Source organism: Columba livia, chromosome 2 (assembly GCF_036013475.1).
Source record: "Columba livia isolate bColLiv1 breed racing homer chromosome 2, bColLiv1.pat.W.v2, whole genome shotgun sequence".
Classification (NCBI taxonomy): domain Eukaryota; kingdom Metazoa; phylum Chordata; class Aves; order Columbiformes; family Columbidae; genus Columba; species Columba livia.
This window is the reverse complement of record NC_088603.1, coordinates 126797330-126814281: the sequence shown is the minus strand read 5'-3', so window position 1 is coordinate 126814281 and position 16952 is coordinate 126797330. Positions and strand designations below refer to the sequence as shown.

Genomic DNA, 16952 nt, shown 5'->3' with positions numbered 1-16952 from the left:
ACTGGTAAGCTTGAGATCAGCTAAAGACAGCTAATGTTTTGCTCTCTTTAATGACAAAATTGTCAATTATCTCTGGATAATTATTGAAACTTACTATTTTATTGTAAAACAAATGAAAATAAACACACAAGAACCAAAGGCAAAGATGGTATTTTCACACCTCACGCTGACTGCATTTGAAGATGCCTAAGCAACTGCATTTCTACCACCTTATTGCAGCCACACTCACTTCAACCACCCAACAATAGAGTTAACTTCTGGGACCACAAGTGGCACCTAATTTAACACTGCAAAAGCCAGTGGTGCCTGTCCTCTTAACACAAATACAATACCAGGAAATCTCATCACATACTTGACATGTTTCAAAGGGGTCTTTTGTGTGCTTTCTCATTTTTCAAAGAACCTTTAACCATTCCCTCTTCCTTTTCTACCGTTCACGCATTTTTTTCTTCAATTCCAATATTCTCACCCTCCTATTTCCAGAGCATAGTTTCTCCAGAAATCTCACACTTCTCATTCTTCATATTAATTAGTGTTGCTGACTACTGATATCCTTCACCGAGTACTCTTTCCACACCTTTTTCCCCACACACTGTTTCACGCTGCAAAACAGAATGGTGAGAAGAAGCAAACAGCAGCTGCAACTCATACTTCAAGCATCTTCCCCAACCTCTAAAAATAGACTGGTTGGTGAAAAAGTAATTGCAGTTTCAGACTGTGAATTTTAAATCATTATAACTAGGTTCAAACACATCTTTATCAAAATAGGAACTGTTACAATCAACACATTTTTGCCAACAAGAAATAAGTTTGTTTATTCCGGTAGCGTAAAAATCCATGCTTTGGGATGCGACCAACTCTTGGAAAGTATTTTCTGCATCCTGCTGGTTGTGGAAGCATTTCCTCTGCAAAAAGTTGTCGAGATCCTTGATGAAGTGGTAGTCAGTTGGTGAGAGGTCAGGTGAATATGGCACATAAGGCAAAACTTCAGAGCCCAATTTGTTCATCTCTTGAAGTGTTGGCTGTGCAATGAGAAGCTGGGTGTCGTCTTGGAGAAGAATTGGGACCTTTCCTTTGACCAATGCCAGGTGCAGGCATTGCAGATTTTGGTGCATTTCATCGACTTGCTGAGCATACTTCTCAGATGTCGTGGTTTCACCAGGATTCAGAAAACTGTAGGGGATCGGATCAGCAGCAGACCACCAAACAGTGACCATGACTTTTTTTTGGTGCACATTTGGCTTTGGGAAGCAATTTGGAGGTTCTTCTCTGCGCAGCCACTGAGCTGGTCATCACCAGTTGTCATATAAAATCCACTTTTCATTGCACATCACAATCCCATTGAGAAATGGTTTACTGTTGTGTAGAAGAAGACAAGACTTCAAAATGATGAGTTTTTTGACTTTCGGTCAGCTCATAAGGCTCATCGAGCTTTTTCACCTTTCCAATTTGCTTCAAATGCTGAATGACCATAGGATGGTTGACATTGAGTTCTTCAGCAACTTATGTGGTTGTAAGAGGATCAGCTTTGACAATCGCTCTCAGTTGGTCATTGTCAACTTCTGATGGCCCACCACTATGTTTCTCTTCTTCAAGGTTCTCATCTCCTTCATGAAACTTCTTGATTCACCATTGCACTGTATGTTCGTCAGCAGTTCCTGGGCCAAATGCATGATTGAGATTGCGAGTTGTCTTCACTGCTTTACAACCCATTTTGGACTTGACTAAGAAAATTGCTCGAATTTGCTTTTTGTCTAACATCATTTCCATAGTCTAAAATAAATATAAACAGCAAGTAATCAGTAGCACAAAAACATAAAGCAAGAAAAGTGCATTAAAATGATATATAACATAACCACATTTATTTAAGAATGTATTTAAATATCAAATAGCAAATTTCAACAATGCAAAAACTGCAATTACTTTTGCATCAACCTAATACCACTTTCAGTATTAAAAGGTAAACTAAGAGAGGAAAGCAGGGTCTAAGTAAGGTGCTAAGTACACTTTGCAAAAGAAGGATAAGCAGAATTCTTTAACATCTTTTGGTACAATAAAAAACATAATTCAGTACCTCAAACATCTTTTACACACATTGGGGGGGTTAATTTTTACCCTCGGAAAACTGCTGTGCAAAAGATTAAGAACCAAACCAAGCGTGATGATCAATGATACCGTGATAGACCTGTTAGTAAATCTATCACAGCAATTCACAGGTTCACTGCAACATCTCTCATTTTACGTCTTAAAAATGAACTTGTAGTATACGATAAACTGGTATTTTATAAGCTTTCAGAACAAAAAGCAGCAGAAACTGGAAGGAAGGAAGCAGCTATCATAAATTTACAGTGCCCATTTTTACAAAGGCATTCTATGAAACAGAATGTATTTACTGTCTCCTGCTTTAGATGGCTCCTGCAAAGTAACTCCCCACCAGACAATAAAAGGACAAATAGGAACTAATCAACAATTAACATTTTAGAATTGATAAAATACGAATTGACTAAAATTGATAAAATACTAATGTGACACTTTCCCGTGCCTCTACCTTATAATGCGTTGGTATCTTTTTAAACATCTTATACACTGCATCTGTTTAAGTCTCAAATGCCTCCATGACTCTTAAAGCAAACCTCCTTCACTGCGCTCACACTACAGAATCCAGGGATGTTGTCTCAAAGCATCCATCATGTGCTATTTCTTTGGCGCATCTGGATACACCATATGCTTTAATTTCTTGGGTAAGGTAACTTAGCACATACTACGCAATAAAATGAAGTGATTTTCCAGTCTTGTTACATAAATTCATAAAATCCCAGAGATCAATAATTTTTGTTATACAGTACATCATTCCAACTTTATAGCTTTGTGCTTTTAGTACTCTTTTTTTTTTTTTTAATGTTACAGTAGGGATTAAAAACATGTCCAGTTAAGTTTAGAAAGGAACCCAAGAATATTCTGAAAGTGTATTAAGGGCCAAGGAAGAGAAATCTTCCTTAGCATTCTTCTATTTTGTATCTAGAACTTTTCGCTTATTTCAGTAAGAAAAAAATGGGAAGTTGATGATTTTTATGGTATCTTTTGTTAAAGAAAATACAAACTAATGAATTATTTCAGGGGTTGCTCCACTTTCATGGTGTTACGTAGTAATCAGTATTTAATTTAGTTTGCAATCTGGAATTTTTAGCTGATTAATAACAAAAAAACAGCTTTGTTTTAGATACATATTCATCATGTTTTGAACTATCATGCTTTGGGGGGCGAGGGGCAGTGAGGACACAAATATAGATGATTCAGGGTCTGCCACTGGATATGACTCAAAGTATCTTGTCTACTTCATCAGTTTGTGCCCATCACAACGTAGTCTTTACAAAACAGATACCTGGCTACCAATCCGCCCTGCACGGCTTGTCGGCAAACTCGTCCTACACAAGCCCCAAGACACACATCTCTGAAGGCTTTCTGTAAGCACAGCTTCATCAAGTTAGCAAGGCTAAAAAATTAGGCTTTTCAAAAAACTGGACGACACGTATAAAAACAATCCCAGCCCAAGTGAGAAAACTCTCTTGGAGTTTAGCCTTTCTGACTTAGAGCTCCTGAAATATGCCCAGCCGTTTCAGCTGGGGACTCAGAGGTCACAACCACACATATATTCAAAGTGTTACCTTCAGATTTGTTTGTCATGCTGTCAAGTACATGACACTACTCACTGTCCCTCAGCCACACAGACCTGGCCAGCCTATAAGCTCTGACCAGCCACTACCTATCTGTATTTTCTCAATTACTTTTTGCGATGCAAATAAAAACATCCTTATTATCTACCAAGAGGCTGAAGTCCCAAGTACAGAGCATTTCCCATGGCCCAGCTCATACCTAACCAGCTACAACGAGGATTAACTGCATAAATCTCGTGGATAGCCCCGCCTGGTCTAGATATTCTCTATGTTGGCAGCTTCTTTCTCCTTTTAAATTCAGCCTGCTAGCTGATTGCTCTGGCCTAAACTATGCTATTTCAATGATTTATATCCCTCATGAAGCTCTTAACACCTCACCTTTAAATATTACAGAAGACACCATGCACACATCTCAAGAAATTTGGCTCTCCAATACACTGCCACATTCCTATGCAGACCACCTATAACATGTTCCTAAACACAGATATCCAAGTTATTGTCCAAGACTTATCTAAGAGCCCTCTGTCTCCACTGATGCTCCTCTGTCACGGAGTGTTTGATTCAGGCATAAGGAGGCTGGGATTGCTCAGTCAACATGTGAGAACACATCTATCCCTCACTCTAGGAACGACTCAATTTAAACAGTCTGAGAAATTACCAGTCTATTACACAGGGTAACTTAGAAAAATCTGATTTAATGTAAATTCACCTGTCACTTGATCTAGCTTTTATAATAGGCAAAACTGTATTTAGAAAGCAAACATATCAACTTCAGGTGCAAGTATCAGCAACTACAGCCAGATTTCATTTTAAAGCAAGAATGCATATAAAACTTCCCAAGGAAAGTCAAGGAGTGGATCATTTACTCTGCTCCATTCAGCATAATATTACCCATTTTTCAGGAGGCCTGCATCACACAAATGACATTGAAATAAAGAAAGCCACCCATCATATTACTGTTCTCTCTACCACTCTTCAGTTCTAGCTGTTTCTGCCACCCATTCTCTTCCATGAAAATGCTCTCCAGCCTTGAACTTGAAAAGCATAGAGAGCCCATGAGGTATGCCAGATGACTTGGCAGTCAGGCTGCCAAAAGCCCTAAGGAGAATCAGGAGGTTTCACGGGAAGTAAAATAAGTGTCGGCCCTTAATACCTCAGTTCTGTCCCTACAACTAGATAAATTCAGCTGTGGACAGTCTATGAGAGAATCATAGGAGCAGAAACTCTTGCACAAAATGAAGTTGGCTTTGAAGAATTATCCTTGCAGTTTCCCAGACATTTTAAGTAGACACCCATTCTTCTAGCATCAATTATATATAAAGGGAAAGGACGGCTTTGCTGACAGAGTATCAAATTAAAAATCAAGACATCAGATTATATTTCTGGCTCTGTCACAAACTTCCACTGAGATGCAAAAATCAAGATCTGTCTCTACATTTCCCATTGTAGAACTACTCAGATTTGATTTATTAATTACAGCAAGGCACTGAGAGATCTCCAAATAGAAAATATTACAAAAACCACCAGATTATGTTTCTTAACCAAATATAATACAGTGGGAAAAAAAAAAAAAAATCTGTATATCTGTGTTTCCTCTTGGATGTTGAATATTTGTTTGCTGAACAGTATAGCCTGGCCATTTGCGTGGCAATTGCAGAGGACAGAGGAAACAAAGTAGAAGTGCAACCCTGGAAAATGTGTTCTCCTACAGAGCTGAAATTCCAAGACAGCCTACCTTTTCTTCCCATATCAGTAAACTGAAAAATTGATGTGTCATGCAGTTGGAAGGGATCTGTAGAAGTCATCTAGCTCAAGCACTTGAGCGAAACAGTGTCAACTCAACAGGTTTCCCAGTATTGCCCAGTTGAGCTTTGAACAAAATATAAATATTCCACAGTCTCTGGGCAACTTGTTCCAGTTTTTGACCATCCTCATGGTAAAATATATTTTTCCCCACAGACTGAGTTGGAACTTCCTGTTCTCCAGTACCTGTCCTTCTTCCACTATGCACCTCTGTGAGGAGTGTGGCTCCACGTGCTCTATATCCATCCACTAGGGAGTTCCAGACAACAAAAAAAATTCCACTGAGCCTCCTCAAGGTTGAAGAAGCCTTGTTCTGCCAGCCTCTCTTTGCAGGTAATATGCTCTAGGCCCCTCCTCACCTTGCTCACCCTCCACTAGACTTGCTTCAGTAGCTGAATTTATTTCTTGAAGTAGGGAGCTCAAAATTTGAGTCACAAAGGTCTCACAACTGTGGAATACTGGTGACACCCTTGCCAAAATGACTTGGGATGCTGATTGTTTTCTGCACTGCAAGGGTGCAATACTGATTCATGTTTCAGTTCTTGTCCACTACCACTCCCAGAGCCCTTTCTGCAAAGCCACTTCCCAGTCCCCAGCCCATCCTGGTGCACAGCATTATTCCATCCCAGATGCTCCATGTTTGCCTTCACCAAACTTCACGATGCTGATGACAAGGACTATGAGTACTGCAGCCTGTTCAGATCCCTCTGACTGCTGAAAGTGCAGCTTCCTATTCCACCATCATTACTGAAGACAAGATACAGAATTGGTTCTTGATGGACACCACTGATAACTGGCTAGCACTTGTACTTTGCAAAGCTGACAGTTGTCCCTTGAGTCTAACAGTTCCACCAGTTTCCTATCCATATTATTGTCTATTTATTCAGTCCAAATTGGTGAGATCTGGATTTAAGGATACGATGCAGGACTCATGTCAAAGGCTTTTGTTAAATCAAGGTAAACAATATCCACAGCTCTCACCGAGTTCACTGAGCCAGTCATCTCCTTATAGGAGGCAAACAGGTTGATCAGGCATGATTCACCCTCGATAAATCCCCAGAGGTGGCTTCCAATCACTTTCTTTTCCACCAGTTGCAGGGCAACAATTTTGAAGATGATTCACTGCATCACCTCTCTAAGAACTGGAAATCCTCTTCCTTGACCTGCTGAAGCTAAGTTTGGCATCTGTGTTTTCCTAGTCATCAGGAACTTCCCACAATCACCATGACCACTCAAAGATGACAGACAGGCCTCACATTGCCACTGGCCAGCTTCCTCACATGCATCCCATCTGATCTCATACTTGCGTATATCCAACTGCCTTAAGTACTTCGTGCTTTCATTCACTGTTGGCAATGACACAGTCTCACAAAATCTGCAAGTAAGCTTCAAGAGGCCCAAGGAAAACGCTTGTCAGTGAAAACTCTAGCAGAAAAGGCGTGGAGTACCTCAGCCTTTTCTGTGTCCCCTTTTCACAAGGCTCCCTGCCCCACCAAGCAATAGGCACACATTTTCCTTAGCCTTCTCTTTACTACCCAGGTACTTAGTGAAGTTATTTTTGTTGCGCTTCTCATCCCTAATTTCAATGCCAGGGGAGCTTTGACTTTACTATCTCCGTTCTTGCATGTCTTTATTTTCCTCCTAAATAGCCTGTCCCTAAGCCATCTCGAGTTCCACACCAAATCACAATCTGTTCACCAAAGAGAGTGATAATCCCGGTCAGTTAAAAACAGAACTGAACCATTATGCATAGAGTTGAGAATTAAAGCAAAAGTAGTTAATTCCTGAAAAAGAATATACATAAGTTCATAAGTATACAAAGTTACTTGTATTAAAAGGTAGAGCCAAACTTATTCTAATTATTAATCTAAATTATTGGGTAATCCAATCCCTTTCAAACATCGGCACATACACTTAACGTACAGACAAGGTTATACCCTTCTACAGACTGGCAAGTTGCCTCTACCAGCATCTTAGGTCAACTATAGCCAGTTTGAATTTGTTTATTTTGGCCAAAATACAGTTCCTTTTGGTTTCCAATGTGAAGAACTCAGTTCCTCCTATAGCATAATACTGTTACTAACTTTGACTTCATCTTCTTTGACAAAATTGTTCTTCCTGCTAGCCCTACCAAAAAAATAAAAACCAACCCTGGAATGTATCGTTTCAAAGCGCTTGGTGTTGTAGAATGGTGACAAAAATTATTATGGAAGAGGGATGAAAAATATGCCTCCATAAATATCTGAAATCACTGCAAACAGCATACTATTCAACAGTGTTAGGCTCCATGGAGCAACTTAAGTCTGGATGTATTGACTGATGGTCCCCTCTAAATAGTCTACTCTAAATCAGCAGCTCATACTATGAACTTATGAAATATACGTGGCAGGAGAGTTAGGACTGAGCCATAAGGCAGGGCACAGGAATACCTGGAACACTGCAAATATGATGAATCACAATCAAGAAGCTGTACAACACCCTTAAGCATATAATGGCCTTCAGTATGCCTTAGCCTACAATAAGTCTTAGGAACAGAAGTTTCTTAAATGGTATGAAACAAAGATTTCTCCTTCCAGTATTTAGACTTTTCACTGACCAGCTAAACAAACCACCTTCTTCTTAAAGAGCAGCTTTTCACAATATAGTCTAAGTGCATCTGAGAACATAAGAGAAAATCCATTAAAAGTATGAAACATCTGTCTACAACATAGTGCAGCATAAGACCCTACACTCCATATAAGATAAGACTGTGCTTGAAAATTCGTCTGAAATATTCTGCTTTTGGCCACCCCCATATCTTGCATGAACTCTGTGCTCTAGTTAGTAGAGATGCGAATGAGCTTTCTTGCTAATCCAGTCCATAAAGCAAGCATTCAGACTTGGGGGTGGGGCTTACAAAAAAATAAACAGCTTTTAAGCAGTTACCCTTACTTTGATAAAGGCCACAGGTGGTGCCATTGATACAGCCAAGCAAAGTCAAAGAAGAATAGAATACCACATTCACATTTTTTTGGTAACGCTTAAGCAAGTTAAAAACATCAGAAAATGGAAGTGAATGGAAAAGATATTGACTTTCTATGGTAATTGTGTCTGCACTTCCTTTTGACTTTTTCTGATGAAGCAGCCATAGAATGTTGTTTTTCTTTTCCTGAAAGAAAGGAAATCACATAACCTTATCAAAAAATGCAGCCAGCTAAAACCCTTCCCTTCCATTCATTTAAATCCCTTTAATAAAATATAAATGCAATTATGCAAACCATTATGAAGTCACCAATCATTACTGTAATTGAGATACACATGTAAGATACTTAGGGAGTTGGACTCAATGATGCTTATGGATACAGTCCAACCTGAGATATTCTATGATTCTGTGATATATACACACACACACAAAAAAACAACACACACATGTTGTTACTGTATCAGCCATAAAAGGTAATTTAAAAGTGTCTCTTTTGTGAAAGGCCCAAAACCTAATTTCATCATCTAACATAGCCATTTGAGGAGTTTCAATTCAGGACACAAATACTTCATTGCTGGTCAGGGTTAGCAACACTGAATTTGACTAAAGTTTACCTGGAGTCTCAATTACTATTAATCACTCATCCAACTAATTAGGCTGCTCAACAATCAGAGAAATATCTACCGAGCCAGGAGAGAGGAAAGGCTCAGTGCAACAGGGAAATCCCAATCCTGAGGAGCCACACAGCCTCTGAGGAAGCTGGACAACAAAACCTATAAACAACAATCTCTTTATGCCCACTGAAAAGCAAGGATTCTGCTTCCCTTAACAAGCCACACATTTAAAGAAAACGAACCCTTGTTGCACTCCAGTGTAAGCAGAAGAGAGGGGAGAAGATAGTGCAGTGGGATCTAATGGAATCAAACTCAGATTTGAGAGTTAACTGGCAGAAACGTATATATATTCACAGACAAGACTCTGCAAACCACACTACAGTCTACATAATAACCTAGCTTTTTTTTCTCCTCCCCAGCTGCTTCAGGATCTAACCAGTCACCCCAGCTGAGGCCATGGGGTTTTGGAAGGCTTACACAAGTGCTAACATCTGCTTCTATTCCCATCAACGTCAAATTTGTCAGAACACAAAAACAGCACCAGAAAAACAATCCCTGTCATAGAAAAATAAACTCTACTTCCATGGATATCCCCTGAAGTACCAAGTGTAGCAGATCTACTAAATTTCCAATTGTATTCCAAAATAAAATTTCCTTCCCCCCTTAAAAAAAAAGAAAAAAAATTATACATTTACCTACTATTGTGCCTAGCCTATTTCCCTGCGGTGTACCTACATTCTAAAAGTTTTTCATAGTCTGCTTTACCTTTACTGGCCAGTCAGCGTAAAGCACAATCATAAAAACTAAGCCTTACCCTAAGTTACAACGTGACAAATTAAGCCATTCACTTTTTAGCAAATCTTTACTATTAAATGCTTTTTAATTTCTCAGCAACTTTTACCTTCAGTTTTACTGGTCTCTTTACTACTGCTATGTTGAGGGTTCAGGTGAACATTCTGATTTATGCAATGAATTAAACAAAACTTATTTTTTAAAACATTTATTAAAAAGTCAAGTATATTACCCAGCATAAAATCATGGACCAATGAGAATCTTGGAAAAGTTTATGTAGTTTTACTCTAGTTAGGTAACTGTGCTTACAGAGCAAAGTAGGAAATTTTCATTATGTTTACACAGAGTATATGAAATATAAACACTCGTTTGCTGTAAAGAATGAAATAGATAGGGCACATATTTATAAAGTCACAAAATGTTTTTTAAAAGCGTCTTTACCATGAACACTCAAGGCAATAGTAATGATTCAGTTGGATAACGTAATTATTTTAGACAGAGTATCCACTAATTGTTGCTTTTTCTCCAGAAAGTGCATTTTGGTTAATCCATCAATAAACTGATTAATTAATTAATTCTCAAGATTCTCCTTTATCCCTGCAAGTACAGCTTCTCTTTCATTGGAAGACAAAGATTTTGCCATAGGAAGATTATATAATCACCAGAGAGGTCACTCAGCAGCAGAAAAATCCCAATTGCTAATTTAGCCATTAAAGTATCAATAATTTATAACAGAAACCTCATATTGCAGCTCATTATAAACTCCATCTGTAGACACAGTTTTCAAAGACGCTTTAGCACCTTGGGTAAATTCCTCCTTCATAATGTTTCTTTAAGAAATGTTAAATGCTAACAAGAAGAAAAGCTCTGGTGTTGCAATGACACTCCAAATGTTATCGTGAAATGTCTGAAGGAAAAGTTTAAGCCTTTCTCCATAATTTCCTGTGCACGGCTCCTCCCTCCAACATTGCTGGGACTACTGGTGGATTCAAGTTTATCTACCTCATATATGTTTACATACCTCAATCAAATGGGCCCAAAGTTGTTATTGCTCAGTATTACTGATGTCTCAACATACTGTGCAACTACAGTTTACTACTGAAGATTCAGGAGATCAGAAAGAATAATATTAATACAACCAGACCTTTCCACTCAGATTTGATCTGTGATGAGCACAGATTAAAAACAATACACTGTTATCTACACGGCCTAAAGCCAAAAAGAAGAGGTGAACGAACTTCATGTGGGCTAACTACTCAGCTACATCCACCTAATAAAACAAAGAATATATTAAATCTTCTGCTTTGCACTTAAAAGCCTTGTAGACTTTTGACAGAGAACACAAACCAAACTGCTTTCCACACTGACGGTAACTGGATGATGACGAATCACAGAGTAGAGGAACAAAACTACTTTTAATAACCAACCAGAAATCTGTCCTCAGTGACACGCTCTTTAATTCCAATATAAACTGAAGAATCTGAATACACCTAACATATAACATACATGTTTCCAGTGCAGGGAAACCAAAGCATTTTCCATGTTGATAGACACCAGCAAAGTCACTGCCTCATCACGATCTCTTGATTCTCCAGGAGGCCCCAAGCCGTACCTGGCAAAGCCCCATTTCCCCAACATGACAGGGGTCTCCTCCTCCCACCACTCAAAAATCAGGGTTACACTTCATTTCCACTCCTGTCTGTGTTACATACTGCCCATTGCAACCATGTAACTTTTCCTCAGCCAAAGCGGTTGCGCATGTTACCAATTCACGTCACAAGATCTTATGAAGTACTCAGGAAAATCATGTGTATGATGAACACCATGCTTCCACACAAATCCCACTTTCCCACACAAGAACAACTGATTCAAGGAAACTGAATTTTTCTGGTCCTTAATCTACATGCCTCCTCAACGGGGCATGTAAATTTCCACAAAGTGGAAACTGCAGTCCAAATCGGTGAAGAGTTCACTCTCTTGCCCACCACTACTATGCAAGTGCTAACATAATTTTACATATGAACCATACACATCATAAAAGATTACATTCTGTAACCCCACAGAAGAAATAGGCTCTAACCCTGAAACCAGCGGTTTTTTCACTTATCTAAGTGAATACTCTGTTCCTATTACCTACAGTGAAAACTGCAGGTGCTCCGTATGAACTGTTATGAAGACTATAAACGACTTCAGCTTCTCAGTCATAAATGAAACACAGTTTCTACCACAATGGGCTCCACTGATGGCATTGAGGCGACCTGGAAGCCTAACTCTTTTAACTTTCAATGGAACTTCAACCCCTCGGGCTGCCTCCACTTTAACAAGATGTCCTGGAAAACAGGACAGGGGTTGGGCAGAGAAACAGTCAACACTAAGATCCCACACTGTTGTGGGTGGTGGAGTCACTTCAGACTAGCTCTACTCTACTCCTAGGAACTGCACACTCATTAGCAGCTGGATGTGCTCCTACAGAAAACCTTCCAGTTCACAGATACCCTAAAGGAACCCAGGCTCTGTGTCCAAGACCACCTCATGAGGTGAATCAAAATAACCTGGGACAGTGTTTGTGTCTCAGAAGAGGTGGTCCTAGGTCTGACAATGGTTTTAAGAAAAAGAAAGGGAACCATAAGCCTAGGACACCTAAATGAGAGGATCTAGCCTCTGGACCAAGAAGTAACCATAAGAAAAAGTCCAATGATGGCTTTAATGGCTTATATAAAATAAATATGATGGTGTCCGTACTGGCCCTAGTCCACTGGCCCTCAGAAATCCACCATCACGGCTGCTCTCAACAGCAGTCCAAGTGGGCAGACCAAAAGAAAGCTCAGGAGCTGTTTCCTCAAACCAAGGCTGAGGTACAGTTAAAATGCACGACATTTCCCTGGGAAGGATTGACTTCTCTGAACCATCACTTGAACCCTGTTCACAACCATGAATATGCAAAAGTTCACACAGAATCAGGTATTTAACACCAGCCCTCCTCCCTTTCTCCACATTATTTAGATCATCTTGATCAAAACTGCAAAAAGACTTATCCCTAAATTCATTATACGGATGCAACTTCAAATATGTACAGAGTCTGCTCTTCAGAAGGAGCTGAGCACTTACTGCTTGAACACCAGTATCTGTTATGCCTTAAACTGTTGAATCCAAAATTAAAGATATTACAAATCTTTGAATTTTCTGAAATGATCTAAGACTCTGACATACACCAAACTTGGGGCTTAAGATAAAATATTGAAGAGCATTCCCTTAGGATAGGTATTTTTTTACAACTGGTAAAATCTGATGGTTAAATGGAAGCAAGTAAAACATAATCGCGTGGCCACTTTCTCAAATGTACATATTAAAACTTTTTTTTTTTTTAAATAGAAAACACATTGGATCATTTACCATTTTCATGGTTCTGCTGAGGACAAACATATGGAGAAAATAAGCTACTCTGTAGATCTTATTTCACTCCAGTGTCTGTGCTTTTATTCTCCCTGTCACAGCCAAGTTGAGAATGTCCTCTTTCATGATAATAAGCAGAAAGTTCACAGATCTCAAGGCAGCAAAGCAGGAAGTTTGCAGTCCGAAGGATTCCCCCTCTTCAGTGAGACAGAGGAGAGAAAAGTTTGAGGGGGCTACTGTGAAACCTTTCTCAACCTCAAGCAGCTGATTTAGACATAGTTATCTCAACAGGGTTCTAAAGGGATGCTACCACGACCATGCACAAATGAAACCCTGCCAGCATTTCTGTAATACTATGTCACTTCTTTTTTTTGAGAAAGTGAAAACTCCTGCCTTTCTGACTAGAGTATTACCTGGCACAAATAATCCTATCAACACTGACAGACAGATGTAGAAAGATGCTAAAACTGCTGCAACTCAGCTCTCACCAGAACGCGTTACCTTCCCAGCTGACCCTGCATCACAAGACGGGAGGGAATGCCCCATGTGGCTTTAATGCCAAGCAGCTGCTGCACTCCAGCACCCCCTCCGGCCTCCTCCTCGCCCCCCGCACCGCTCTGCTTCAAGGACTACCCCCAGTAAGGGGGCTGCGGCGCCCTGCCATGAACACGAGCCCCCACACCCCCGGCAGACCTGAACCCAAACACACTATCCCTTCAGCCTCCGTGCCCGGACAAGTGAGATCAGGCTCTCCCAGGAGAGCACCTGGGCTGGTGGAACACACGACCCCTCTCCCCAGCCATCTCAAAACCTGTTCCTCTCCCTCCCTTCCAAGCGGCCGCCCCGCAGAGCTGGGGACGGACAAGCCTCTCCCGGCGGCGGGTCCCGCCGCAGCCCGCCCGCTCCCCGCCGTGGGCGCCGCCTTTCCCGGGGGCAAGCGCGGCCCCACGGGGCCGTGGGGCGAGGGAAAGCCCCCTCTCCGCTCCGCTCACCGACACCAGGAACTCCAGCGTTCCCACGTAGTCCCGCTCGGTCTTGAGCAGCTCGTTGAGGACGCAGACACGCAGGCGAAGCTGCTTCTCCAAGTCCTTCCCGCTTTCCCCCTTGCCTTCCCCTTTGCTTTCCTCGGTCATGGTGCAGCGATGGGGAGCGGTGCTCCCAGCCCGGCGCCTTTCCCGGCTGCAGGCAGCGCTGCCCGAACGCCCCGGCACTGCGCTGCGGACAACAAAAGACCCCGCTAAGTTACATAGCGGGGCCGGGCTGCGGCCGGTCCCCAAGTGGCGCAGCAGCCTCAGCCCCTTCTCACCCAGCTCCGGCAGCGGCCCGAGGTCCGGAGGCGAGGAGCCAGCCCTGTCCGCGCTGCTTTCCCGTCAGGAAGGGGACACAGCCTGAAGGAAACGAGCGGTCACTGGTTCCCAGCTCGCCCTGTTAGCTGAGAGGTTGGAAAGCCTCCGCGGCAGCACAGACTTGGACATTAATCAAAAGCTTTGTATCCATGTGACTCCAACCCCTTCCCCCCCTTCGCTAAATCTCAGGAAAAAGGAAAGGAAACAACTTCAGGGAGGATTGCGTGCCAGCAGCTGCCTGTTTCACACACAAGCTGCGAGCTCCAGTTTGAGGCTAATTGGAGATCTCCAACAACAGAGCACAAGAATTATAAAAATGTCCCAGTAAGTTGGCTGGCCGGGGAATCAGCAGTTGTTTTTGTTTTGGTTTAATCATCAGCAAAAGAACCGTTTCAACTACCCCTTCCACACCTTCCCACGAGATGTATATTACAATGTATATCGTAACTGATGTGTATTTACAAACACGTGCTTCAATACCCTTCTGAGTAAACACACAGAGCTAAGCAGGTATAAAAAGTACACTTTGCAACAGGTACAGGAAAGTTCCTCTGAGACAGGAGGAGTATTTGTTTATTGAAACAAAGTGCTGTAAAATCCTCAGGTTATACTGTTTTCCTGTCTGCAGTGGAAGTTTAGATTTGCACAATACATTAAAAGAGTAAAAAGTAATTCAGTACCCTTTTCAAACAGTTAGCAAAAGGTATGTCGCTACTTTATACAGAAGGAACCGATTTCTTGAAGACTCAAATACGTCAGGGCACTTCCATGTGTATTTTGAGACCACTGTTGAAAGCTGCAGGTTTCTCTGCCTAGCTCTCCAATCCATGACTGGAAAGAAAATCCAAATCTTCAAGATTCCATATCAAAGTATCTTTCTAAACCTGCAACATCCTAAGAAGAAGGACTAAAATGAAAACCAGGGTGTAAAACTCTTCTACAGCCACAGTACAAGCTGAGGCAGCGAGAAGAGTCCTTACTAGGAGAGCATAAGCAGAGATATTTGTGTTCTGGTAACTAGACATCATCTGGCTATTTGCCTCAGACACCTTTTGGGAAATAGAGAATACAGCTCCCACAAGATGCTTCTCAAAGAGCAGAAATAGAAAAGGCTGTTTCTTTGAATGTGTCCTACTTCCCTGCATCCTCCCGTTCCTAAGTACACACGCTCCCTTGCATAAAACCTAGTCAAGAAGCAGCAGTTGCTGGCACTGGCTCCACTACATGTGTCCTGCTTGGCCATTTCTGCATGTGCAGACTAGCCTGCAAACTTGCATACTGACCCCAATGTAGCACTTTCTTCGGTGGGACACTAGTGCTCAATGGGCATTCCAAAACAGACACTGGTTTTCATGAAAATCAGAAATTCATGCTTTTAAGGACCTTACTCCCCTGCCAAATCCGGTTCAAATAGGCTGATGTGTTGAAGACAGAGGCAGAAAAGCCAACACCGTTCAATCATTGAAACTTGTTTCCATAGGAGACCTGTCTAAAATAGACAGTGTGTCTGATGATGAGCTCAAAATGTTTTCACCCTCTCAGGTGGACTTCACCAGCGAGGCACAGAACCAAAGTCCCAAAGCTCTATGGCATCTGCCCTGATCTTACGGAGGAGATTAAGTGCTTCACACTTGCTTGCACTAGCACCAAGAAGACTGATGCTGTGGTGAAAAGACAAAGAGTGATCCACTGAACCCCATGCTGAAGTTTTCTCAAGTGATAACCAGCAAAAGCATCTGAAACCACTGGAGTAGAACACCACACTTGCTTTCTCACTCCTGAATTCATGTGGGTGCCCTTTCTCCAGCAGTCATAGCCAGATGCCTCAAACTAGTTTAATCTCCTGTCAGCAAGCACCCTCTTTCTTTTAGGAGAGGAGAAATAAGGGACCACTACAATTTCTGATTTTGTTCATTCCCCTTTGCTCTTGGCTTCAACCACATGCCATTAGTTGTTACAACCCACGTGCACACTCACAGACCAAGGTGAAGGCTGAAAGAGGCAGGACCAGCAGCCTACTGCCTTTTTCTTCCCCATCATCTATAGTGGTAAGAATTCCTTCATGTTTGTCATCTCATTGCCAGGAGACCTTAAAGCCAAAGTGATCCCTGTCCCAGTTTACACTCCTGCTGCCGTCACACAGCTGATCCATGCTCCTTCATTCACCCAGGCAGCTCCAGCTATTTGGGCCAGCAAAAGTATTACTGATGACGTAGTTTTGTTCGGGTGTTTTGGGGGGTTTTTTTTATGACTCATTTAAGGCCACTGAACCCAGCAAAGCCCACAGCAGATGTGCAGTGATAGGAAAAGTATTTCTGAATATCAGACACAATCTGCAGAAAACACACGTGCACACAAGCTTAGCCAA

General features: G+C 41.5%; 1 protein-coding gene across 4 annotated transcripts in view; it reads right to left on the bottom strand.

The window, feature by feature from the left end:
* PREX2 (phosphatidylinositol-3,4,5-trisphosphate dependent Rac exchange factor 2) overlaps window positions 1-14716 on the bottom strand; it is a 177790-nt gene extending 163074 nt beyond the window's left edge. For 2 of the 4 annotated variants that reach the window (XM_065053725.1, XM_065053728.1), the window contains exons 1-2: window positions 14545-14716; window positions 14231-14453 (exon numbers count right to left, since the gene is read on the bottom strand). In XM_065053725.1, coding sequence (XP_064909797.1) covers window positions 14231-14371 — 141 coding nt within the window. In that variant the 5' untranslated portion in view covers window positions 14372-14453; window positions 14545-14716. The other 2 variants (XM_065053726.1, XM_065053729.1) reach the window with 2 other exon arrangements.
* Window positions 14717-16952: the final 2236 nt, after the last annotated feature.